Raw genomic sequence first — 26,851 nt, 5'->3', positions numbered from 1 at the left:
GTTCATTAAGGAAATCAGGTGAAAGTTAGGTCTGGGGAAGAGATGGCTTTTCACCAGCAAAATAATTAAGTGAATTACAGTGAGGTAACACACATAAAGCTGTTATACAGAGCCACTATTCCATAAATGTCAACCTTCTCCCCTTCCCAAACTCATTTCCAATTAGTTGCCCTTTGGAATATTGGAGTGGTTTACTTTACTGTTTTTAAGGAAATCTGCTTTATCATAGTCACAACACTGCTTAAAAAACAAACAAACAAACTACAGTATCAACACTGGACCAAGGAAAAATACCTTGAAAACATTATACCATTTGTCATGTTCTCTGGAATATACAGACATGTGTGTATACACACACACACACACCCAATTTTGTTTGGCATCAGGTTGCTGATTATTCTGAGTATAATCTTCCAGTCAACTGTGTCCACATCGACTATTTCTGGGGCCATTCATGTTTAATCCAGTTTTAATTTTTTTCAAATTTTTCGTGGATGATCAAATCAAAAGCTTCTTCAAAGATTACACTTACTTTTCTTTCTCTTAAAATGTCTGCACCTTCAGACTTTAGCAGTATATTAAATCAGTGAGAGGGGATTTTTAGAAACACCAGAAAAGCTACTGGAAGGCAAGCACTACTTAATTCTAAAAAACCCAGTAATTAATAAATATTAAATAGCCAGAAGACATTAATTAGGGCTAGAAGCACCAACATTTCCAGAGTCACACAAGATTATTATGTCTATTTTTGAAAGACACATTTATAAAACCATAATAGATACCATCTGTAAATCTATCAAGATCCTATCATTGCTAAATCCAAATGACTCAGGTTTTTATCATTTGCTTGCAACAAATCACCAAATCACCGAAATGTGTCATGTTATGTTGGCATGCATCTCTCTTTCTGTTTGTGCCTATGGATTCTATTTACACTGCCCAGTGTAAAATGGTGTTTAATATCCATCTTAAAGCCAATGTTATCAAAATACATTTCAGTCTACATTCAACAACTCCAGAGTAGGCCAAGAACCTAGTACATTTTCTCCTCATTATCACCTCGGTAAGAGTCCCTTGCCAGGATCTGGCTAGGAGGCTTATATCTGACAAAGCTTAATGAAGTGTTAATGAAGGGAAAATGTCCTGGCCCATTCTGGGTTTTGTTCAGAACAGGTTTAAGTGTATCCTGGTGAAAAGCTTTAATATTGGCTCTTTCTGCCCCCCCCCCCCCGCCCAGCCCCCAAGAGAGGATAGAGAAGGTGAGACGTTGTACACTTGGGTTTGCCATCTTTTGCTGGAATGTGGTTGTCTTTTGTTCATGAATGCTGAAGTTTAATCCTTGCCTTTATCTTTAAATTCCTGTGCATGGGCCTTTACCCACGAATCTCCATCCTAGATAGCTGCCCAACATTTCTAATAGTCTAGGTTCTTCAGCATGTAGACTTACTACAGCCATAGCTTCTTTTTCTTCCCTATACAGAACTTCGTGATATCTTCCGGTCCCATCTGAACTGTATTCAACTTTCATCTCCTCAGCCAAGGTCCACAAAGACTTCCCAGGCCAGACCCTTTGCATCCTGTTTGCCCTCCCCTGTCCTGATCAGACACCAGCTTGCTCACAGCCACTGAACACACTTCAGTGTGATTTACATGGTTCTCTTCTCCTGTAGCCATTAAATTGGGGGCCAGAAGTCTTAGATTCTAGTCCCAGACCTGCCACTTAAAATTTCTCGGTCTTTGATGTATCATTTACCTTGTTGGAGTCTTAGTTTTCTTCTCTGGAGAATGGGGGTGGTGATAGTGGCTATCATTTCACAGAGAAACAGTCTAATGCTCTATTTCCCATCTTATACAACTATCGTATCGAATTAAGACAGAACACATAAATTCACTGTGAAAACTGTAAAACATAAAACATAAGATTGAGGTATATTTTTAAATCTCCAGCCACACACACTGTGGAGTTTTTTTCTGATCTCTCTCTGGTTTTCCCTCTTCTTTCCTCCTGGAAGCCTCCTCACCCTTCCAGTATGAATCCCCCAGTTGCACACAAATTTCCATGCACTCTTGAGTCCCTCTTTCCTAAGGATGTTAGAGGGATGCTTCAAGATGAGAAGTGAAGTCATCTCCATTTTGGATGAAAGGGAAGGCCTGTCTATAACCTGTAGGTAGTTACTTTGATCATGGAAGAGTCCCAACCAGACAGAGTAGACTTCATCCAAATCTGCTTGCTATGGTTATCATAAATAAATGCAATCCCCAACATACAGGTCTTCCATCATAGAGAGTCCAAAAATTAATTCAATGATATTCAGTTTTATTACTATCTGACAGTTCATTAATACACTTTTAATCAATCATCTTAGACCACATCTCTTGTGCAGACACATGAGAATGAGGTTAAAAAAAAAAAAAGTCATTCTCTCCCTCCCCACCCTAATTTCAGTTTGCTTTTATCCCTCACCTCGAGTCCAAGTGGAGGGACAGCAATTCATTATGTCACAATATCTGCTAGACTGTGTACTACTAGACAGGACTAGCACTTTGCTGAGGTCAAAGTCCTACCATAGGCCAACCTGGTAATCCAGGAAATTAGGCCAACTCCAGGAAAGAACTGTGGTGTGGCCTCAGGCAAGTCACTCAATCTTTCCTGGCCTCAGTGTCTTCTACCATGAAATAAGGGCACCACACTAGTCCCTAAGATCCCTTCCAGGCTGAATGGTGTGTGACTTGGTACAGCACGATGATACATTCATCCGGACTTCTGTGAAGGGATAAGGACCAGGGTGGGGTGAGGATGAGGACACTGCACTCCTCCGCAGGAAGCCCCTCTCCCTTCCTCCCTGCATGCAAAGAACTGTAGCCTTCTCTTTGCAGCTCTCCGTATGCCAAACCTCGGCAACTGTCAGAAAGGATGCAGTCTGAAAACATAACGTGACAATATAGGTTCGCATTTTGTTACACTGTTCCTCATTTCCTCTGTTTATCTTTAATCTACTCATGCCGACTCCTTTTTTGAGTCTTCCCCCTATTCAGCTGCTCCCCTCTCCTTTATTCAACATTTTCTTCTCATAGACATATCAGAAACTTCTAGAAAGGATTTTCTGCCTGGCTTTTATAGCTGACTGCTGCAAACTTCTCATAATGGCCTCCCAGATCTTAGTTTATCAAAATCAGTCTTCCTCATCAAATTTCTGTGCCATTTTCTCCTTTAGTGAAACATTCTCCATGTTATAAATCTCAATTCCTTCATTTGATAGAAGAAAAACCTAAGACTATGAGAGATTAAGGGACTTGATGGGTCAAACAGCTATTGCTGGTTATGAGCAAGGATGAGAACCAGGCTTCCAGACTGAGTTCCATCTAGGCTCTTTCCACTGTAGCCCCAATGCCACTAAATGAACATCCTATTCAGCCCCACAGAAAAGCCAGAAGGAGCTCCTCCCCCCACCCGAAATGAGCAATAGTACTCCATCCACCATACTACCTACCCGATCCAAGGTGAATTTTTAAAACAATAGCCCCAGTCCCTCTCCCCTCAATTAAGTGACATGTACCTCCCATTTTACATAATCCTAGCTGTGCATAACTGCCTATTGTGGGATTCTTTTTTCAGTTCTTTGACATAGGATATTAAATCTTCTACAGACATGTTACAGCCGCACCCACACCTCAAACCCACTTAAACCAACGCTTTCCTCCTATCAAGTGTGCCTGCTGATATGCTCCAACTCCACCATCACCTAGCCCAGCAGCCGCTATTAGGACCTATGTGAAAAAGTAATTAAATCATTTCTGTAATTATCCTCTCATGCTTATAAATAATTAAGGGTTGCACATTCTCCCAGAAGCCACAAAGGGCCTAGAAACAGTGAATGACAGAGGAAATGGATCAAGAAACGTGCCTTGGGAAGGAAATTCAATGAGGGGTGATGATGGAGGAAGCAAAAATGGAGGCAGAGCAATGGGCCAGGAGTCAGGAAAATGGAAAGAGATGCACAAAACAGGGATAAAAGGAGAATGGGAGGGAGGAAGTGTTCTAGAGACACTGGTAAAATGAAAGAACAAGAAAGAAGAAAAACAGTGTACCAGAATAGATTTAGTAACAAAAGAGGAAGAGGAAGAAGTGCAGGCAGAGGGAGACTAAAAGAGGCCAGTTCTTTTTTATCATTATTTCACAGCAAAGGAAAGTGAGGCAGAGAAAAGTTAAGTAACCAGGCTACGGTCACAGAATTAATGAGGAAGAGAGCCAGACTCTGAGTCCAGGTCTGCCTGGGCCTGAGTCCTAGAGCTAATCTGTGTACATACCTGTAGGCCTTAAAAAAACATAAAATGTAAATCTACAATTACCTCAAAATAAACATATTAATTAAAAATATGTAATGTTATCACCGATGTCTGTTACCAATAAATGAGGCACTGATCCAGCCGCAGCCCCTTAGCCACACCCCCTCTGGGACCAAGGGCGTGAAAATGAAAGCTGGTGGCTGGAAGTCATCTCTGTCAGGAGAGAGAGAGCGCGCAGGGTTCTACAGAGACAGGACACACATCCTTGTTTGGCCTCATTACGTGCCAAGGTCTGAGCAACTGAACCAACTTGCCACAGACTGTAGAACTAACACTTGTCAGCTCCAAAAGTCAAGATCAGACCGCCTGGGAACTTCTAACTATGCCAGGTCTTAAGGTAGGCCATTGAGGGACCTCAATGCTGACAGGATGAAGCATGAAGACGGCTTTCATGCACCACATAAAGTCTAAGTCACGTGCAAGAGTGGGTCACAGGAGACAGGGGAGAGGACAACGGGAGAGAAGGACAGAGAAACACGAACCAGAAATGAGATGATGCGGGGGGCAGGGAGCAGGGAGGGGAGGGAAAGGAGCACAGAGAGAAGAAATCAAAGAATCTAAGAGAGGGACAAACAAAGAAGGACCCAAGGTTAGAAGGTGACTCTCAGGGGGCAGTAAAAGGCAGAGAAGAATTCTTAGTGCAAAGTCAGATTTGAGCCCTCTCTGTGTGGTGTGCAAAATTGAAATGGCTTGGGGCACCTGAGTGGCTCAGCCAGTTAAGCACCAGCCTTCAGTTCAGGTCATGATCCCAGGGTCCCAGGACTGAGTTCCACATTGGGCTCCTTGCTCAGAGGGGAGCCTGCTTCGCTCTCTCTGCCTACTGCAACTCTACTTCCCCTTGGGCACAGAAACTGAAGGGCCCAAAGAAACAATGTCCAGAACCCAAAGGCCACACTGCTTTCCTTGGTGAAATTCATCACCAAAGAAATGATGAATTTCTTCATTTCTTCATCACCAATCTCGTCTCAGAACAACAGTGATCAGAGACCAGGGCATTTACAACAGTATTCCTATCTCTTGGGGCACCTGGTTGGCTCAGCAGATTGAGCATCTGACTCTTGGTTTTGGCTGGAGTCATGATCTCAGGGTTGTGGGATCTAGCCCATGACCAGCTCCACGCTCAGCCCAGAGTCTGCTTGTTCCTCTCACTCCCTCCTATGCACCCCCCAAAAACACAAGCTCTCTTTCTCTTTTTCAAATAAATAAATAAATCTCTTAAAAAAAAAAAAAACAAGTAGTATTCCTATCTTTCAGCTTCTCCTCATACAGACACTAGCTGTCCTTGGGGAAATGGTTTGGCGGGAGGGTGGTATGAGAACTGGGACTCTGGTCGCCATCCTTGCTCTCTACCCTGCAGAGCCTTGTCTTGGGTCCTGCTGCTCAGACTGAGAAAAGCTTCCACGGCAACATGTGTGTAGCCAGAGCTGCTACTGTTGCTGCTGCTGACAAGTTCAGCTGAAGTTCCCCCACACCTCTCCTGCCTGGTTCTAGGAAATGGGCACTCACACTTCTGCTCAAACTCCTCTCTCCCTGGGCTCTGACCCTGGGATACATACCTTCTTTCCTACTTCCAGTAGCAACTTCAGCTTCCAGAACCATCCACCCAGAGTGGGAGACCCTCTGTGATCTCTATGCAGAGGGGCTGCTAGGGAGGGCTCTGGCAGGGATCCCAAGCAAGCAGCCAGCAGGGGCCAAGGGGAAGAGAATTATTCACAGGATCACAGATGTTAGAGATGAAAAGAACTTGCAAAAACACATTTCACTCATCCATCCCACCTTGCAATGTAGGCCCTTTTCCAAGAGCATATGGCCTGTTCCCATCTGATTTCAAAGGATATATCATTACCCACAAATACGTACCGAGTACGCTCTGTGTGCTGTGTGTTGTCCCAATCAGAAGAGGAGGAGACAAATGGACTCTCCCACTTTGGAATAGGCTGCCATACTGAGAGATAAATCTGCCTCTCACACGTGTTGCCTGTGCCCACCTAGATATCTGTCCCTCTACCCTGACACCAGATACCATTCAGACACCTATCACTCTGGCACAGAAACAGGCCTTTGATCATTGGGGAAACTAAAAGGGAGAGCACATGCAGAAGGCCGAGGGAAAAGGTGGGTCTCAGAGGAAGGGGATGATGAGGCGTCTGTTGAAGCAGCCTTTGGGTACCCCCTTTAGGAACTGGTAAGGATTTTGGTCCAAGGTAACAGTAGTTACAGTGGATTCTCTAAGGCCATTCAGGAAGTAGGAGGATCTAGTTTGCTCTGAGACCCACAGCCATCCAGGACCGTGAGACAGAGATATTCTTACTCTTTGTCAGATTCCTCAACTGCTGAGATGAGTCTTAGACTAACATACATCTGATTTCACTTTCTCCTGATACACAGCAAAAGCTAGGGGAAAAAATCCACCCCCACAACCCCAGAAACATCAGTGAAGAGTCTGATCTGACCCCAGAGTCCAATTCTGGGGCAAACCCTTCACAGTGTCCTGGGCTTCAGGATCTAGGCCCACTCCTGAGAGTCCAGAGTTTGGAAAGAACCAGGGCCCCCATGCAGCTTCCGTCCCAGGCCCCATCAGACTGGGCCTGACCTGACAGGTTTGCTCAGCCCCAAGTCCTTTTCTCGTCCAATGTTCCTTCCCTTTCTGCTTCTTATCTCCCATTCTACTCTCCTCCCGCCTTCAGAGCTGACCTCTTGTTCTGAATGTTTGCATTCTAATTGAGAAGGACTGTGAGAGGAGGGAACCACCTTTGCCTAAGTCCAGTCAACTGTCTGGACAGCTGGGCTATTCCCTTCCTGGGTTAAGCTAGATGTCCCAGGAAGACCAAGCAAAGGAAAGTGTTCAAGAGGAAGTGCAACACACTGCTGATTCCACGGGCTTTACTGTCACTCAGGCAAGGAGTCCCGTTTCCATACTGCTATGACCAGTGTGTCACCACGGGCCACTTAACCTTCCTTTCCTACCCTCAGTTTCTTCAATCTGTAAAAGAAGGAGAATAATCCTCCTACCAAAATCCTAGGGCTCCTTTGAGGGTTAAATCTTCTCAATGTAGGGAAAACCCTGTCTGCTATAAAGTGTGCCACTAACATGTAGTAGGCACTTAGTTTTTTTAAAGGAGGGAACAGGAGGAAGCTGATTTCTTCTGAAACCCCAGATCTAGGCCCCACCTAGGTCTTTTACTAATCAGGGAAAATCCAGGAGTCCCAACATACCCCAAAGAGCATGTGAAGTGAGCCAAGACCAAGACACTTCACAGCCTGCATTCTAGCTGAAACTCAGAGACAAAGAGGTCCTTGAACCTGACGTCAAGGTCAAAATCAATCTGCTGATTGATTTTCCCCCATTCCCAGTTCCATGGCTTCTCCTTATAATTTCCAATTGCTCCTCCCTTGCCCTCTCCTCTTCCTCATTAGTTTCTTCTCAACTTTCTCCAACTCCTCTTCCTGCTTTTTAATAATTATTAAGCAGCCACATGAATGTATTACACTGGGGACCATAAACAGAAAAGCTCAACAGATAGATACTGATATTCAGAAAATTTTATCAACAGAACAATATGCCGTGTTCTACTCACCAGTGGTCCCCAAACCTGGCAGTATCGCAGAATCCCTTAACGGAAATTTGTGAGAACAGCAATTAGTGGGATTTACTCCAAAAGAATACTTGGGTATGGAACCAGAAAATTCATATTAAAAATAATAATATAATAATAATAATAATAAAATAAAACCCTCTGTTAATTCTCAGGTCCAGTCAATGTAAGAACCACTTCAACACATTGTACAATTGGACTAAAGAAATTCTATCAAGTTCCTTTCTCCTGTTTCTGGGTGTTTTGTAACTCCTTTGTTCCCACCATCCCCTCGGATTCTTAAGTCATGCAGCTTTATTGTTTGAGAATTGACAATATTTGCTTTTATATAAGTAGTGGGAACACTACATTGAGTGGCAAGTGAATAAAGGCTGAGGGGCTGGAGGGAGCTGGAAGGACCATGTATACAGTTGATCTGTGAAGGCAGAAGAAGTGAGAGAACAGACGGAAGGCAGTGGACATACGGGCAGGCAGAAGGAGGAGGAGGGAGGGGTGGGTGGCAGAAGCATGCAGGAACTCCAGTGGAGCCTGGCTTTCCATGAAGTCTGTTATCCTAGCAACATGATGACGCTCTGACATTGAAGGCTGCTGTGCCTTACAACTCTGGACAACATGTTGTCAAGGTAACAGAATACATCCAAGACACATGGTGGCAGGCCAGGAGGACTTGGGGGTGGAAGGGTGGTGCCAGAAGTCCTCAGGTCAAGGCAAGCTGCACTGAATGGCTGAGCCATCACACTAACTCCCATTCTCAATGGCCACACCTCTCTCAGCCCAACATCTTACCCCAATTGCACCATTCCCAATGCCACTCTTCTCAGTGCCATCACCTCCATTTGGGAAAAGGGGAAATTATATCATATATAATTTCATATCCACATAATATATATATATTATATATATTGTGCAACTATGTAGACACAAGCCCAGGAACTGGCCACAGGACAGTAATTCCAACAGCTGGAAACAACAGGCGGCTAATGCTTCTGACTGCCTATGATACTCTGCTAATTTGTTTGCAGTTTTGGAAGCAAACTTTGTTAAAAACAATGAAACAAAATAGAAACCTGTGTAATCTATAGATATATCAAAAGAAAATCATTCCTGATTCACGAGGAATTTGTATTTCAGTGCTACTAAAAATGACACTACCAGCCATTTATTCAAAACCAGGTGTGTACCTGGCGAAGTAATGAGTCCTTTAAAGGTTATTTCATTTCATCTCATAATAACTCTTTGAAGTTGATGAATATTACCACCCTCATAGCAATGAAAAAAAAAAAAAAAAAAAAAAACAAAACAAAACCCAAGATCACAGAAGTCACACAACATAGCAAAAGGTCACCAAGCTTCTGAAATGTGGAGACATGCCTTAAAATGCCTCCAAGGTATATATTCAATCCACTATACTATTGATCTCCAACCAGAAAAGAGGCTAAGTCAAGTTATATCACTCCCTTCTTACACCTTCTGGACTGAACTGAAAAATAACCAACTCCACTCCAAGACTCTCATGCCCTACATGATCTGCCCTACATGGTACCTTTCGGCCTCATTTTCTACCATTGTCCCCCACTGCCTACCACCCTTCAATTAATTTTCCTGACCATCTGATACTCATCAAAAAACAAACAAACAAACAACAAAAACATGCCTTTTCAAGGCCTTCATACATATCTCAAGGGCTACCTCCCCTGAGACCTACCCTGACAACCCTAAAATAGCCCTACATGATACCCCTACCTGCTATTTTCATTTAAAAAATTACCTCTAAAATAATATTGTTTAATTTATATCTTTGTTTATTGTCAGTCAGTGCACCATGAGGATGTGTCTCTCTTGTGGGCCATAGCTCCAGAACCTTGGACAGTTCCTGACATCCAGTAGATGCCTAATAAAATTTTTTTTTAAGATTTCTGTATTTGGGGCACCTGGGTGGCTCAGTGGGTTAAGCCTCTGCCTTCAGCTCAGGTCATGATCTCAGGGTCCTGGGATTGAGCCCCGCATCAGGCTCTCTGCTCAGCAGTGAGCCTGCTTCCTCCTCTCTCTGCCTGCCTCTCTGCCTACTTGTGCTCTCTCTCTGTCAAATAAATAAATAAAATCTTTAAAAAAAAAAGTATCAGGGACTCTTGCTCTTTGGTTCTGCTCCAGCCCCTTTTAAAAAAAAAAGATTTCTGTATTTATTTATTTATCTGAGAGAAAGGGAAAGAGAGAGAACACGGATAGGGCAGGCAGAAGGAGAGGGAGAAGCAGACCCCTTGCTGAGCAGGGAGCCTGATGAGGGGCTCCATCCCAGGACCCTGGGATCATGACCTGAGCCAAAGGCATTAGTCAGGCTTAACTGACTGAGCCACCCAGGCACCCCCTAATAAATATTTTTTGAATGAATGAATAAAAAAAGGAGAAAGGATTCTGTTTGCTTAAAGTTTCAAAATCTCTTGCTACTACCTTTGGAAACTTAATTGCATTGATTAAATTTAGTTGGTGATATTAGTATGTCATGTGAATCGCATATGTTTATCTTCCAGAACTTTTAAAAAAATGCTTCTTCTTTTAAAAGTACGCTAATAAAGTCAAGATTATCACTGTCCCCCAACTGTTTGGCATGGAAGTTTCGCTCTGCTACCTCAGAATGCACCCCTAACTTGAAGTGGCCCTTTTGCCATGTCTGGGAGCTAGAAATAACATGGACATCGGTGTTAAAACTCTCAAAGTGAGTGGCGAGTTGATGACTGCCAGCATCTGACAGATGTGAGAAGGAGAGGGGGGATGGCCATACCAGCTTAGAGAGAGACAGAAATGTATTTTCAAGCAACCAGAGATTAATTCTTTCATCCATTTTCATCTGGGTTTAAAATACTTTTCTCTTAATTGCAGCTGACATCTGCTGCACTGAAATAATTAATTCATCCATACGTTTAATAAATGTATTAACGGCTTACTGTGTGCCACGCTACATGTGAGGTTCTGGGGATATAAAAATGAAAAAGCCATAGTTCCTGCCCTTATGAAGCTTATAGTCTAGCAGGACAGGCAGCTAATTAAAAAAAAAAAAAACTAGTATGATTAATTATAGCCATGATAAGGGCTACAGAAATTACAGAATGAAAGAGAATAAAAAGAAAAGCAGCAGGAATTTTGACCCGAGGGTACAGAAGAAGAAAAATCTAAAAGCAGGAGGACCTAGGGTTGGGAGGGCAGCCCTGGATGAGATGCAACATCCTGGGCACAGGAAAGGATTAAGAGAGCAGCAACCGGGGCGCCTGGGTGGCTCAGTGGGCTAAGCCGCTGCCTTCGGCTCAGGTCATGATCTCAGGGTCCTGGGATCGAGCCCGCATCGGGCTCTCTGCTCAGCAGGGAGTCTGCTTTCCCCCCACTCCTCTCTCTGTCTGCCTCTCTGCCTACTTGTGCTCTCTCTCTCTCTGTCACATAAATAAATAAAATCTTAAAAAAAAAAGAGAGAGAGCAGCAACCACATTTGCAAACGCACAAATGTGCACTTGCACTCATGCGAGCACACGCATGCACATGCACACAAAACAAAGAAGCGAGAACAAAAACCAGGAGAGGAGTGTGTAAAGGGAAGTCCCAGGGCGCTAAAAGACAGCCCTCACTGCCCCAAAGTTCCACCGAAGGCCCCAGTAGTGAAGCAGATGCCCAGAATGCTGACACCTCATCCTTTCAGCATTGGCCCAGGCCCTGGGGTAGGTGTGGGGGGTTCCAGAATGTCAGAGCACTTTGGACAGAGCTCCCAAAGTTCATGCCCAAGCAGCACAGAACGAGGTGAGTTCAGATCACTATGACAGCTTGGGTTTCTATTTACATCACCGTCCTCACTCATTTACTCAATGGAGACTTAACCAAAAACTTCTTATAGACCCACACTCACTGTCTTTTCGAAGCACTTTCAATAACCATACTTAATACCCTTAAGAAATAGGATCTATTTATATGACCATTTTATAGGGAGGAATCGAAGGCTCAGAGAAGTTAGGTACTTTACCAGAGATCACACAGTAAACGGCAAAGCTGGGAAACAACCTCGGCAGTGAGATCCCAGAGATCCTTAACTTAATGATATCTGCCAAGGCTTTTTCCAAATCAGGTCATATTTCCTGGTTACCAGAGTTAGGACACAGACACATCTTTTGGGGGGGCCATGATTCAACCCATTACAGTGTATATAGAGCACAGAGTTTAATCATTGTTAACTGTTTCATCAAAGTTAGCTACGACTATGGCATTAGACACAATGGCATGTGTTAGGAATACAAAAATTAGTAAAGTATAGCCCTGATCTACAATGGGCTCATCGTAGAACGAGTGGGACAGATGTGTAAATAAGACAGGATATGATAAAAGCATAAATAGGGCACACATGGAGTGGGGGGATAAAAAGTAAATCCTACGAAGATAAGAGTCAGAAGAGAGTTCACAGAAGTGCCACAACTTCTCTTGGAAAGTGAGTAGGTGTTTCTGGATGGACAGGGCAGAGGAGATTCTAAGGCAAGGAAGCAGCACAAACAAAGGCACAGAGATGCGAAACAGCAAGGACCAGTCAGGGAGTGATAAATAATTTAGTGTGGCTTGACATTACTCTTCAAGGGCGGGGAGGTTAAGAGAAAATCCTGGAGAGGTAGCCTGGGACCAGATCAAAGAGGATGTCTTGTTCCAAGCTGTGGAGAACCAGGGCAGAGTTTTAAGCAAAAGTGTTTAACAATCAGATTTGAGTTTCTGAAGGATCACAGAGGGACCCTACCATGTGGCAGTGTAGACAAGGGCGGAGGAGGGCCAGCACTGACGTCATCAGTCATTGCAGAGCCCGGAGGGAAGAGGACCATCACAGGGTTTCCTCACTGTTTGCACAACCATCCTGAGGGGGAAGGGAGTGTCCTGGGTTGATTTCCAGACTGGGTAACTACCCTGCTTAGAACTCTTTCTTGGTCTCTATAATGCCTCTCTTTCTTTGTTTTTCTTGTTCTCATCTTACCTCTAATATAAATATATCAGCTCCTTTATCATCCCCACCCCCTCTGGCTGTCCCTCAAACGATGGTGCACCCCAAGGTGTTTCTGTCCTTGACTCACCTCTCTCCTCATTCTACTTGTTTATTCTGAGCCATCTCATTCACCTTTCTGGTTTCCACTACCTTCTGCTCACTAATGAGACTCATATCTATATTTCCAGCCCAAATCACTCCCTCTACTTCCAAGTCCAAATCCAGTGGCTTACTAGAACATTTCCACTTATATGACCTACCCATGTTCTAAATTCTAGTCATTCTCCTTCCCACTGTCACCAAATGTATGACAAACCTAATTACTCTTGTCATCATAATTTTTGGAATAGCACTAAAAGGGTCAACAGCGTTCAATGCTGCAGAAGGTCAAGAATGACAGAAAGTTCATTGGATTTGGCGTTTTGTAGAAAGTGAGAGACAAGGAAGTGAAAACAGCAATCCAACTACTTTTTAAGGAGCCAAACTGTCAAAAGAAAAGAAAGAGGGAGGGAGAATTAGGGTCAAGGAAGGCCTTTATGTTTATTAATATGAGAGTGATCTGAATATGTTTAGGGAAGAAAAGAACTGGATTTTGGGTAGACCTATTCTTTACTGTTGGGTACTATCACACATACTGCAGGACACTCAACATGCCCCATTTCCAGGTTCTAAGAGCCAAAAGCACACAGACACACGCACACACACACACATACACATACACTTTACAAAGGTAATCATTATGAAACCTCAAACCTCCCTCCCCCCATCCCTACTGCCAAACATTTCCAAGTATCTCCTGAGGAACACTAAGCTAGAAAAAGAAAATGCCAGCAGAAAGGAATAAATTGATACTTAAGGGAAAAAAGGAAATAACGGATGAGCCAAGGTCCCAGTTCTGGAGGAAATATGAGGAGATGAGACAAAGGGCACAAAAGCAGCATTTAATGTGAACCAAGAGAAATGACACGAGAGATGTTCGAGCTTTGAAACCACACAGACATTGGTTGAAGTCCCAGACTATCAGTTACTTCCTCTGAGAGATGCTTCTGACTAATCCCAAAAGTCATTCCCAACCTTTGCCCCTTTGCCACCTCCACCAGAAAGCCTCATGACGCCCACAGAGTTGGCCACGTGACCTCGTTTGAGCTCATGAGGTCAGGGACATGGAGAATATTCCTCCTGATCTAATATCCACACCCCGCCTTTTCCTTCCTTGAGTATGGGCACGATGCCTAGAGCTAGGACAGCATCCTCGTAACCATGACAAAAATACCAAGGGAATCCCAGAAGTCAGCCCTGACTTCACCGGATCACTGAATCACCTCCAGCAGTCCCCATCTCCAGGTGCCTTGTTCGGAGACCCCAGTAAGCACCTATTGGTTCAAGCCAATATGAGCAAATCGCCACCTAAAGGTCTTGGGCAAAACAGTTAACCTCTCTGATCTACAATTTCCTTATTTGTGAAAAAGGACATAATACTTGCCTCATAAATGCAGTGAAAGAATTAAATAGAATAACATTTTTAAGCTCACGTAAGGTGACTAGCCCAGAGCTTGACAAAAGTCAATAACCAATCAATGTTAGTTCTTTGCTCATTGCAACCGGCTAACAACACACAGTAATCTGGGTGTTCTTGGTCACTATAAAAGAGAATTGTAGCCACAATTTTTTTGTCCTAAAAAAATGGAATCAAACTGGCCTTTAACATGATTCTCATGCATGCTGGACCCTGAGACCACAGAATCAAAATACAATTTTGAATAAAACATAGATCTATTGTCTAAAAATAAGGCAAAAAGAATTAAAGAAGCCTCAGAAAGGGGAATAAAAATATATTCTTCATGTAGAAATCATAACCGAAGGGGTTTTCTAGGGGTATTGGTATGATCAATTAAAAGCTGGCTGGTGACAGTGAATTAACTGTACCCCTGCCCCTATATGTAAAACAAGTCACTACTTCCTACCGAGCACCTTTAATATGTCCCTCATCTAAGAACTCCCTCTTCCTTATAAATCAACACTTCCAAATCTATGAGCGACCCTAAGCTCAAACACTATTTTATTCTGCTAGGCTTTCTTTTTTAATGTTCTTGACTTATCTTCATTGCTTATGCCCTGTGTGTATCAGTTTACTGAAATCACTATATGTCCCAGCTTTTAACATCTTGATAAGTCCTGATCATGTCCCGTATCACAATTAATAAATGCATCACCACAGAGGCAGAGCCCACCAAGCCGCTGCTTATCCACAAGGCCTAAAATGAAGGGTATGAACAACCCAAGCGTTTCTCTTTCAGTTAACAGGAAAACATGAGGATCCCACAGCCTTCAAAGCGTTAAATGGTCTCGTACATGAAGATACAAGAAAGGGCCTCCAGTTTATCAAGCTACTGTGCTTCGTAAAGCTCACTACCCACTGAGAACTAGGTGTTATTTTGTCCCCGTCTTGCAAAAGGAAATGTCGAGGCTCAGAGAGCTTCAAAAGCAGCACTAAGCTCACATAGCTGGTGAAGGCACCTCGCTCCACACTAACGGCGCCAAAGCCTGCCTTCTCTCCGTGTCCCACCCCCGCCTTCCTATAGATATGTCATCACCTTCCTGGAGGATGGAGGAGAAACACAGGATGGCTCATGCGTTACTTTCTAGCACCAGGTGCTTCCAGGTCTATAAATGCCTAAAGTAATTCCCGCTTCTCCAAGTTTCTCCAAGCATTAAAACTGCACCTGGACTTCAACTGGCCAGTCTCTTGAAAGCAAACCCTAGCTCTAGTTTTAAAAGGGAGGGTATGTTGGCCAACAAGACACCCACCCCACCGACACAGGTGGAAAGGCCTGGAATCCACACAGATGTGAGGGCCACACCACTGCCATGTGTATGGGGTCTTAGAGAGAAAGGCCCACCCATCTTTCCCCCAAGTATAGTACAAGGCAGGAGGGAAGAAGGGAGAGGAGTAACAGACCTCCAGGCAGGGAATACTATCCCAGCCTTTTTCTGACTCCTCAGCGTGTGGACTGCGAGTCTCAAAATCAGCCAAAAAAAAACTTTTAAAGTCAAACATACTTGGATCTGGATTCCAGTCCCACTGTTCTTCCACATATCAGAGCCCTTCCCCTGATTTTCACCTGACCTCTCTTCTTGGTCGGCCTCCAGTTCAGAAGTATCTCTACAATTGCCCAGGACTCTATTCAATTCCCATTCTTTTCATGTATCATCAAACTTCCCTTTCTTCAAATTATTCCATATGACCTTCAGCTTAGCCAGGAGAATGCTGTGCTGGACACGTAGTGAAGCACTTGCTATGTATTTCCTCCCTTCAACCACCCTATAATATATATTATGGTCCCCTCTATACAGGCACGGAGATCAATATTTAAAGAGTGAGTGGCTGGTGAGTAGTCCAGATTCCCACATCTAGAGGTGATGGCTAACACAAGCTCTGATTGCATATTCAGAACTTCTAACGGCTCTACTCTTCCAGCTCCCATGCTTTTTTCCACCATGGTATAGAGTATATTTTCTCATTGGGAAAGTGAACACTGATCAATGTTTGTACTCATTAATTAGCATATTCAAAACAACAACAACAACAACAACTGAGTACAAGGCTATCTGACCAGATGCTGAATTTGTATCTCTCTCTATTTTGGTCAAAAGTCTTTTTTTTTTTTTTTAAGGATTTTATTTATTTATTTGACACAGACAGAGATCACAAATAGGCAGAGAGACAGGCAGAGAGAGAGGGGGAAGCAGGCTCCCCACTGAGCAGAGAGCCCAATGTGGGGCTCGATCCCAGGACCCTGAGATCATGACCCGAGCCGAAGGCAGAGGCTTTAACCCACTGAGCCACCCAGGCACCCCGGTCAAAAATCTTCATATCCGTGTTTTCTTCCATTACGAACTCCTTCCATTGGGGCTTTATTCCTACAATATAACTGTCCATAGAACACTTAGTAATGGGCTTTACTTGGGCGAACTAACGACAACAAAACTGAGGTAAAATGGCACGGCAATTACCTATCTTCCAGAAGGGGGAAGCAAAAGGGAGGGCTTATTTATTATCCTTCAGATGGTACCTGTACCTCAAAGACTAGGCCGTGGCAAAGCTGCATTTCTTGGATTTTCTGCATCAGTTCCATTTTCAAATGTTTTGTCCTGTGGCCGCACAGTTGATTCATAGTTGTCAAACTCCGTGTCCTCGTTCTAGGTTTGTAAAATATGTTCATGGTACTTAAAAATAAACTTCTATTTAAAAAAAAATAAAACAAAACTGGCCTTAGAACTTGAGATGTTTTATTTTTGAAACTTGCCCCAAAAGCTTATTTCTCTGAGATCTGGGGGACTCTTTTTATTTGCCTTCATGCAAATCCCTTAACCCTGCAGATGTCCCTCTGGGGGAGGACATCCCAGGCATCTTGGCGATGCTGCCCGCTCAGCCAGAGGGGGGCAGGCCCCTGCTCACCCTCCTCAGCAGCTTCCAGCCCATTCGGGTGTCTGACCCCTCAGGAATGAGCCTTCCATCCACTCTCCAGTTTCTGTGGTATTCAGGACCTCTTTCTTTCTTCCTTTTCTTCTTTCTACCCATGTTTTGGAAATCTTTTCAGCTTAGAAGTCAGTTAGATATTTTTTAGACTATTTTAGGAAATTGCCTAAAAACCACTAAAGAGAAAAACAGAAGATGGAATATTTGGGTGTGGCTGCCATGGCAGGAGGTTTAAGGGACCAGAGAGGGATCTCCTTACCATCACCTCACTGGTTTCAGTCCTCCCTTTTACCCCCAGAAGTAGGAACCAACAGGTCCACTGTGGACTCGGGCTGCATCCAAGCACTACGCCATCTCATCTCTTCATTACTTCTCTCCTCAGATCCCAGTTCTGCCATTATGAATCAAGTGATGGATGAATTTTAGTCAGGTAATATCTGCCATGGCGCTATATAGGGAAGGACAAAGTAAAGAATAGGAAGGTACGTGAGACCCTGACAAGCCTTGCCTTTTTCTGGAGAGGCAAGAGAGCATGTGCCTTTGGAGCCAGCAACCAATGTTGACATCTTGGCTGCCAGCTACTAGCTACATCACTTTGGCTGTGGTTTTTTCATCACTCTGAGCCTCAATTTCCCCATATGTCAAAAGGAGATAAATAATATCACTTAGCTCCCTGAGTTATAAGAGTATTAAATAAGACAATACACGCTGGGCACCTGGTGGCTCAGTGGGTTAAAGCCTCTTCCTTCGGCTCAGGTCATGATCCCAGAGTCCTGGGATCGGGCCCTGCATCAGGCTCTCTGCTAGGCAAGGAGCCTGCTTCCCCGACTCTCTCTGTCTGCCTCTCTGCCAACTTGTGATCTGTCTGTCAAATAAATAAATAAAATCTTAAAAATATATAAATAAAGCCTCTGCCTTCGGCTCAGATCATGAGCCCAGGGTCCTGGGATCGAGCCTCGCATGGGGCTCTCTGCTCAGCGGGGAGCCTGCTTCCACCCCAAACCCCCGCCTGCCTCTCTGCCTGCTTGTGATCTCTGTCTGTCAAATAAATAAATAAAATCTTTAAAAAAAAATAAGACAATACACGCAAAGTACTATGTACTTGAGCACACAGTAAACACGAAAGCACCTAGAACGAATCAATGAACAAAAAGAGCTCAGTCCCTCCACGTGGTCTGCAGCTTACCTTGTATGATGATATTGTTATTACACATTCGTAAGAGGCACAACAGAGAAACAACTAACCCGTGTAGCCAGCAACCTTTCCTATGGGGGCAGGAGGGCGGGAGTGCTAAAATAACGGAAGTTGCACCACAGCCCGCATAACCAAAAAAAAAAAAAAAATTATTTTCACCTGTCATGCTTTCAACATAAGCATGCACTTCTTTATGATTCAAAAAATTTGGCTCATCTACCTTGGCCTTCTTTCAGTGCAACATCGTGCCCTCAAAATACCACTGCGAAAATATAACATCGTCAGCTGAGGACAACGATGTTAAGAAGAAAAAAAAAATCTATCTGAAGCAAAAACTCAATGGGTTTGTCACAGTTGGTCTCTATTTTCCATTCTGGTTCAGTTTATCCCACATCCCCCAGTATGGACTTCTAGTGCCAGAATTTCTTTTCTAACATCTTTACCTTTGCCCAGGTGAATGGAAGCATACCTTTTTCATATGCAACGGAGGCCTCTCCTTTGAAGACTTCCACTTGACCTTTCCTAGATTGAATAAAGGCAGCTCCCTAACAGAAGCACGTCATCTCTGCCCGCGGCCGACAGATGGCGGTAGTGATCGCACGCGGTTGCTGGAGCCTGCTAAACCCTGCACTGTAGTGGTTCTCAACTGGCCAAGGAGCACTCTTGCCCTGTCTGCGCTAGCTTTTGCGGTGTTTACAAACATCAGTGACCCAACAGCATGTCCTTTAAGTACAAAACTACAGTTCTGGAAGTGATGATAAGAAGTAGAAAAGGACAACGCAAAGATAGAGACCAAGTGACGAGAAGCAATAAATCCCGCAATTGTAGTGAAATGAATCATTCTGAGATATGATAACTGCAAAGGACAATGCCTATGGGAGGAGCACTGCACCTAAGCAATGAGCAATAATCAATAAAGGAAATCTCTGAATAAGCTTTTTTTAAAAAAAGGAAAAACAAAACAAAACCACAAACAAAACACCTTCTGCAATTAGAGAATAAGCATCACCATCAGATGCTCATGAGCTTGTCAGAGAACAGTTAGCCTAACATTCATGCAGAAGACTCTACAATTTCTTTGAGGCCATAAAGCTGCAGGGCTCAATCTTAACCACATACTGGAATCATGCAGGAAGCTTTCAAGAAGCCGGCCATCCGGGCTGCACGGCGGGCCAGCACTCAGTCTCTGGGTGTGCGTGCGCCCCAGGCATCCACAGTGTTGAAAGCTCCTCAAGGGACCCAATGGGTCACCAAGGGTAAGGACCACTGCCTTCAATTCTAAGCATGGAGAAATGCAGCTGCTACTGGCTCCATGGATTAAAATCCACTCTGGTGTGTAGATCAACATGTGACATGTACAGACAACTTAGCAAGGAGTACTTCCCCATGATATCTGTATCTTCAAGGAGACAAATAACCTGCCTCAAGGGATTTTTCTTTTAATAGTCTTGGAGCCCGCATGGGGCAGGGGAGCAGGGGAGTAATATGTGTTTCCAGGAAAGAATAGAGCACGCCTTACTTTAAAGGTTTAAAGGAGCTACGCATGCACATATTTGAAGAAAATGTACCACACAACTATGAGCTTCAACATCTCGTCGTCATTTCAGGGAGTCCATTTAAGAGCACATGGACCCTGTTGAAGACTACAGGAGTTCTGAATACCTGTCCCTTTCATCTCTGAAGGAAGGGACTAATTCCTGATCTACCTACTGATTCAGCACATTCTAGTTCCGTTCCATCTCTTATCAAGTTTTGCATTCAAACACAGGCGCCGTTCAGTTCTTGACACAACCCTCCCCCTGCCCCACCCCCGTCACCCTCCCTTACCTTATCTGCCATTATCATAGAGGAGCCTCCGTGGATGCCCAGGATGGGGGTGAGAGTCTGAGCTGATATGAAGTCAAGGATCTGGGCGATGGCCTCCTGATCTGTGTCGTCCGCAAACACCACGCCCTGGATCTTCCGGTCAGACATGAGATCACAGATGCGGGTGATGATGCTCTTTGGGTCAGTCTCATTCATGGCTACCAGCTCCACACGGGGGACCACAGAGAGATGGTGGAAGTCATCTTTCTCGTGGGCATCCTTGATGGCCACCTCATCGGAAGTGCCCACGAGGATGACAGCAATGCCAATGCTGGGGGGGCTCTTCTGAGAACGAGCCCTGCTGCCTGACACGGCCAGGACAGCCAACACCAACCAGAACTTGGGAGAACAGCACTCTGCTCTGAGCTTCATCTTCAACTCGTCGACTCCCTGAAAACACAAAGAGAGAATGGTTACATTATGATCCCACTCCATGACCTACCTTGGAAGGGGCTGGATACTGCAAGGTCAAGGGCCTGATCTCCTTTCTCTGATCATCATACCCCATGTCTGTCTTCAAGCCTAGTCCCCGATCTCTCATGTCTGCTAGGCAGAATGGGAGAAAGAAAATGAAACTTTCAAAAGCATCAGGAATCTTTAAGCAAGACCATGAAAGCTACGGCTATGGGCATCGGCAGCAAACGGAGGCAAAAGAGGGAAAGAGGACACAAGGGGTCCAGGCAATCATGCCAAGGGCACAAATGCAGGAGTCTTCAAGAAGGGGTCTCACTGGTGCTATGGGGTCCCTGACACTTCTGCCACAACCCATCCTTGAATTGCTCTTGGGCCAAGGGAATGGCAGAGACCAGGCAAATGAGCAGCAAAATGGACTCAGCAGAGGCTAGGAACAAAACATGGTCTGGATAAGCCAGCAATGGGGAGCTACAGAAACATAAGCCCCTTTACTCTGTGCTCACCTCAAAGAGGACAAGAGCCCGAAGATTCTTCAACAACTCTAAGTAACTGACTTTTACAACTACTAAAACAAAACAAAACAAAACAAAAAACAAGAAACACATAAAACCAATACGTAGACAGTACTTTAAAAAACATCTCAATGGAGCCTAACAATTACCAACAATGAAAAAAATAAGATATTATCATTCCCCATTCACAGATGTTAATGTTAAGGCTCAAAGAAGCTAAAAAGTCCAACACTGTGTACCAATTAAGTGAAACAGACATGAATCCAGATCTTCTGGCTTTTCAGCCAATTTGCATTCCATTGCATTATGCCACACTGCCTCTCCATTGTCATTTTTTGGGGTCTATTATAGTCTATTATCACAAGGAATAGATTTTTGTTTTATGTTTTTTGTTTTTAAGTAGGCTCAAATTCATGACTGTGAGATCAAGACCTGAGCTGAGAATAAGAGTCGATGCCTAGGGACCCCTATAAGGAATAGTTTTATTGTGATTTTTTATATCAAACTATGGTGATGTGGACAAATACTACTGATATCTAGTAATGTTAGAGCCACGTTAGAAGAATTTTCCACGGCGTCCTATAGCAGCAACTCCCTTAAGATGACTGACTCCATGTTTGCACAAATTCACCACTGTTTACCTACAACACACTCCTGCCTTTTGCTTCCCCGTATGCCCCTAAATCTTACACTGTGCACCAGACTGAGGACACAGCTCCCTACAGAGCTTGGTCACTTCTCTTTACATTTCTTGCCATTCTCCAAGGGCTCTTCTTATTTAAATAGAACTCACCCCACTTACATTGTTTTGACTTGTTTTAAATAATCATTATGGCACATCTGTTATAGTCTGTGCCCTGTGTTAGGCATTTCCTTATAAGCCGTCTCTTCGTTCCTCATAGAAATCCTATAAATTAGTCACCTTTATCCCCATTTCTCAAATGGAGAAACTGAAGCTCAAAACAGTTATGTAATTTTCCCAAGGTCAGTAATATTATAATACCAGCATGCCAATACGTAAATATAGCATTTTTGTTCTCCAAGGAAATATTCTACAAACTGTACCCAAAATCAGGAGCAGGGACTCTCATTCTTCTACAAAGATCAAGGATGAAAGTGCGGCTTAATACGTCCTACTTGCTTGAAAGAAAAGGTAAGATACCAGAGATCTAAAAACTTTGAGAGTTTGAGAGTTCAACCAACAAAAAGAAAACAATGAGGATATTGAAAAGAAAGATAAAGAAGCATTCAGTCTGAGCAGACTGACTGCAAAGGGCATTAAGGATTCAGGCATGAGAGGCTGGGGACATTTTGTGGCTGAGGAAGCACAAAATCCAATCCAGTTCTTGGCAGAAAAGATTTTGGAACTCTTGCTGTGGTGCTCATCCTTCCACACTGCCAAGAAGGAGAGCTGTATTGATCGTCTATCGCTTCTGAATAAGACAAGTAGCTCAGTGGTTCTCACCTGAGCACAGCTCACTCCTGACAGTTCTCCAGGCTCTGCGAGCCCTGGAAACCCAGGCTGATGAACTGTATCCAACCTAGCAAGAGGTCCAGGGCATGCAATCCTCATCCTGGAGCTTAAAGCAAAGCAATGCTGTATGGGGGTGAGCAGCACTAAACATTTGGGGAAGAGAGAGAGGCTGAGCACCTCAAAGAGCTATTCGCAAAATAATAATGATAAGAATAATCTGTTCAATTCCAGAGACTGTCTCTCAAGGACAACCAAAAGATCCTGAATTTGGCAAAACCAGCAGCTAACTTCATTCCAATAATATTCTGGCCCTACGGTGACAAGTCCCTAAATCAGATTCCCTCACATTGAAAAGTGGTCCACTCTGCCATGACAGTTTATTAACTTGAATGCACTCTACACTCTCCCATTTTGTTGTTTTATTTGCTCTTTTTGAAATATTTCTTGGGTTCCTCTATTTCTTCTCACACAATATATCAGACTTGGTTGTGCAATGGCTAGATTTGATGCCCAAAGAATAGAACCTGGTTTTACAGTGAGTCTCTTTTATACTCAGGACAGAGCAGAGCACTTTACAAAGCAATACATTAAAGCAGATACCAGCAACACAGGGACGGTGAGACAAACAGAGAAGCTGCTTTGAATACAAACTCAATTTCGCACATTAGGAGGGGGTCAGTTGAGAGAAAGCAGGCTGTCCATTTCTGTCCAAGGTAAGCAAATTGCTTCTGCTCCTTTCCCGCGACAGACCACAGTGAGTCTTGATGGAGCTGCTCGATGCTGCTTTGCCCCCAACCCTCCACTGGACTTCCCTCTGCCTTGGAAGAACTGAGTGCTGTCGTCTCCGAGCTCTCATGACAGCCTGCATGTTTTTAAACACCTGCTTATTGTAATTATATGATTACGTGACTGCCTATCTTAACTCGCTGGTATTCTCCTTGCAGGCAGGGGCTATTAGGCTTAGTCAGTATTTATGGAGCCCTGACCACCTGGCAGACATTGCTCTTGGGGGTTGGAAGAGGCCCAGGCTCTACCCTCCACAGTCTAAGAGAAGATACACACAAACACCCCTTCTCATTTCTGTTGGCATGCCTGGGGTCTAGCAGGGCCTCATATACCACAGGCAAGGACTCAACAAACATAAGCCACTGAATTTCTACCATTATAAAATTGTCCACATTTGACCATTTTTATCTATAATAATAACCTACTTTATAGATGATGTATTTATAGTAACATTTGACCTGTAACTTACCATATGCTGGACTCTATTACTGCCAGCTAACTTACATGTATTATTAAATCACATATAAACACCATAAGTCATACTTTTTCCCTATATTATAAAGGAGGAACCTGATCTTCTGAGAGGTTAAGTACCTGACAAAGTCCACACCACTGATAAGGGGTGGTATTAAAACGTGTCTGTCCCCAAACCCTTGCTCTTCCCTTTCTGCTACCTCTCAATATAATAAGAGTGTATGAATAAACGAATACAGGAATGATTGAATGAACAAAATCACCAACCAGAACCCAACCAGAACCCAACTGCACATGTGACACCATCCCTGAGGATGAACCGGTTGCCCAATCCTCTCACCATGTCCTCAGCAGGGAAATCAGGATATATCCCTAACCTAAATACCTGGAAGAGGTCTTGTGAGGATCAAATGGCAGAACGTATATGGGAGTGCTTTGAAGAATAGAAAGTACTCTACAGATGCAAAGGATGTTACCTTTAAGTTTCTACAGAAGTTGTTCAAGGAGACTAGCTGTTTGTGAAAGCAGAAAGTCAGCATGTGGGAGGCGGGGTAAGAGAAAGGCAGGCTGAGGCTGAGAGGAATGTTAAGAAGAATGTCACAGCGGGGCAAGACATATTAGCTCCTGGACAGATATAACTCCCGGAACAACATGCCCCATAATGGCCTCAGGGTAGCAGCAAGCTCGGCTCGATTACTTGGCTGCACTTGGCTTACCAGTCAAGTGCAGCAGAATTTCAGAGTCATTCAGGCCAAGGTCAGTAATGGCAATCAGGGAAGCTCGTCACCCCCAGACCATGATAGCCAGAAATCAGGCACTGGGGTGCACAGGCAGAACCAACAGCAAAGGGGCGGGACTGGAGACATGACTGCCCAGTTCCAATCCCTCTGCCCCCTTGAGGCACAAGGAGAGGGGTCACCAGATGTCTGACAAGCAGAAGACCACAGCAGCTGTGGTTTGTGCCTCCAGCTGGGACATAGTAACTACAGCAGGAACCAATCCACACTTGGCCCACAGTAGCTCCAAGGGAAGATACATCTGAGAGAGGATCTGCGCCAATCCTGTCCCCAGAGAAAACTGAGTCCTGGGGCAACACCAACAGGAAGGATAAAATGTGATTTAATAGATGATTAACTCAAATTTCCAAGCACCATCCTGTAATGCAGTCAAGACCATGCTGTTTGGAGTGAACCAATTAAGGAAACTGTGATTAGAATATGACATGCAGTGAGAGAAATGAAGATTGTAAGTGCCAGAACTAGGCATCAGGTCCAGTTTCCCAAGCTACCAATAAAAAGAGGCCCTAGAATTCATAACATTAGGGAGTGTGGGGAAACAAGGAGTCTCACACAGTGTAAGTCAAGTGAAGCATAAATGAGTATAACCTTCCTGGAGGTAGGAATAGCTATCAAAATTTTAATACCAAGATACAGTCCAAATGTGAAAATATTAGAAGGGACAATGAGAGATGTCACATACAGGTACCAAAAGGTTACAATAATCATAATCATACCAGAATCTTAACATCTAGGCTTAACATGTGTGAGGTAGGAGCTAAAATACCTGGGGAGAAACAGATAAATCCAACAGACAAACTATAAGCAATGACATAAATGATCAAAAACACAAAGCCTGAGGGTCACCTGAATGGCTCAGTCGGTTAAGTATCAGACTCTTGATTCTGGCTCATGTCATGATCTTGGGGTTGTGAGATCAAACTCCAAACCAGGCTCCCAGCTGGGCATGGAGCCTGCTTCAGATTCTCTCTCTCCCTCTCCCTCTACTCCTGCCCCACCTCTCACTGTTTGCCTCAAAAAAAAAAAAAAAAAAAAAAAGAAAGAAAGAAAGAAAGAAAAAGAAAAGAAAGAAGAAGAAAACAACAACAACAAAACAAAGCCTGAGTCGTAAGCTTGTTCTAGTTCAGAAATCCAGATAAACATGTACAATAGAGAATATATATTCTTTTGAAGAACAGAAAATATTAAGTTTACAAAAATGACCCAATAAATTCTAAAGAATCAATATGAAACAACTGCCATTTTTCTATTAAAGTGACTAAATTACTGTGGACTCTGAGGAACTAATTGATGGTTTTGGAGGGGAGGGGGCTGGGAGGTGGTATGAGCCTGGTGGTGGGTATTAAGGAGGACAAGTATTGCATGGAGCACTGGGTGAGGTGCATAAACAATGAATTCTGGAACACTGAAAAGAACTTTAAAAAATAAATAAAAATTTTTTAAAAATTAAAAAATAAAGGTAGCTAAAAAAAAAAAAAAAAAACATATCCAAAAACCTTTTTAAAACTTAGAACCAAGTAACTGTAAATATAAGAAAAAACAAAACCAAAAGCTAATTGCTTAAAAGACTATCATAGACAAAGTTCTGACAAGACAAATCACAGAAAATAGAGAAAATGTAAATTAAATTGACAATGAAAAGGGGACAATGTGTGTGTGTGTGTGTGTGTGTGTGTATGATGGAACATTTAAAATAATAAAAGTATATTATGAAAATGAATTGCTTTTAAACTTAATGTATAAATACCTAATAAAAAAAGCAAAACATGGTTCAAGAAGATATAGAAAATTTGAATATACTAATAATCATTAAAGAAAATATATTGGTTATTAAAGTTCCCTAGTTCTTAGAGGGTATCATGCTTAGCGAAATAAGTCAATCGGAGAAAGACAACTATCATATGATCTCCC

General features: G+C 43.5%; 1 protein-coding gene across 2 annotated transcripts in view; it reads right to left on the bottom strand.

The window, feature by feature from the left end:
• GRIN2B (glutamate ionotropic receptor NMDA type subunit 2B) overlaps positions 1-26,851 on the bottom strand; it is a 401,782-nt gene that overhangs the window by 255,129 nt on the left and 119,802 nt on the right. For both annotated transcript variants that reach the window (XM_047743465.1, XM_047743466.1), the window contains one exon: positions 20,445-20,873. In XM_047743465.1, the coding sequence (XP_047599421.1) occupies positions 20,445-20,855 (411 nt within the window). In that variant the 5' untranslated portion in view covers positions 20,856-20,873. The remainder of the gene's footprint in view (positions 1-20,444; positions 20,874-26,851) is intronic.

This window comes from Lutra lutra, chromosome 8 (assembly GCF_902655055.1).
Source record: "Lutra lutra chromosome 8, mLutLut1.2, whole genome shotgun sequence".
NCBI classification, from domain to species: Eukaryota; Metazoa; Chordata; class Mammalia; order Carnivora; family Mustelidae; genus Lutra; species Lutra lutra.
This window is presented reverse-complemented; position numbering and strand designations above follow the sequence as displayed.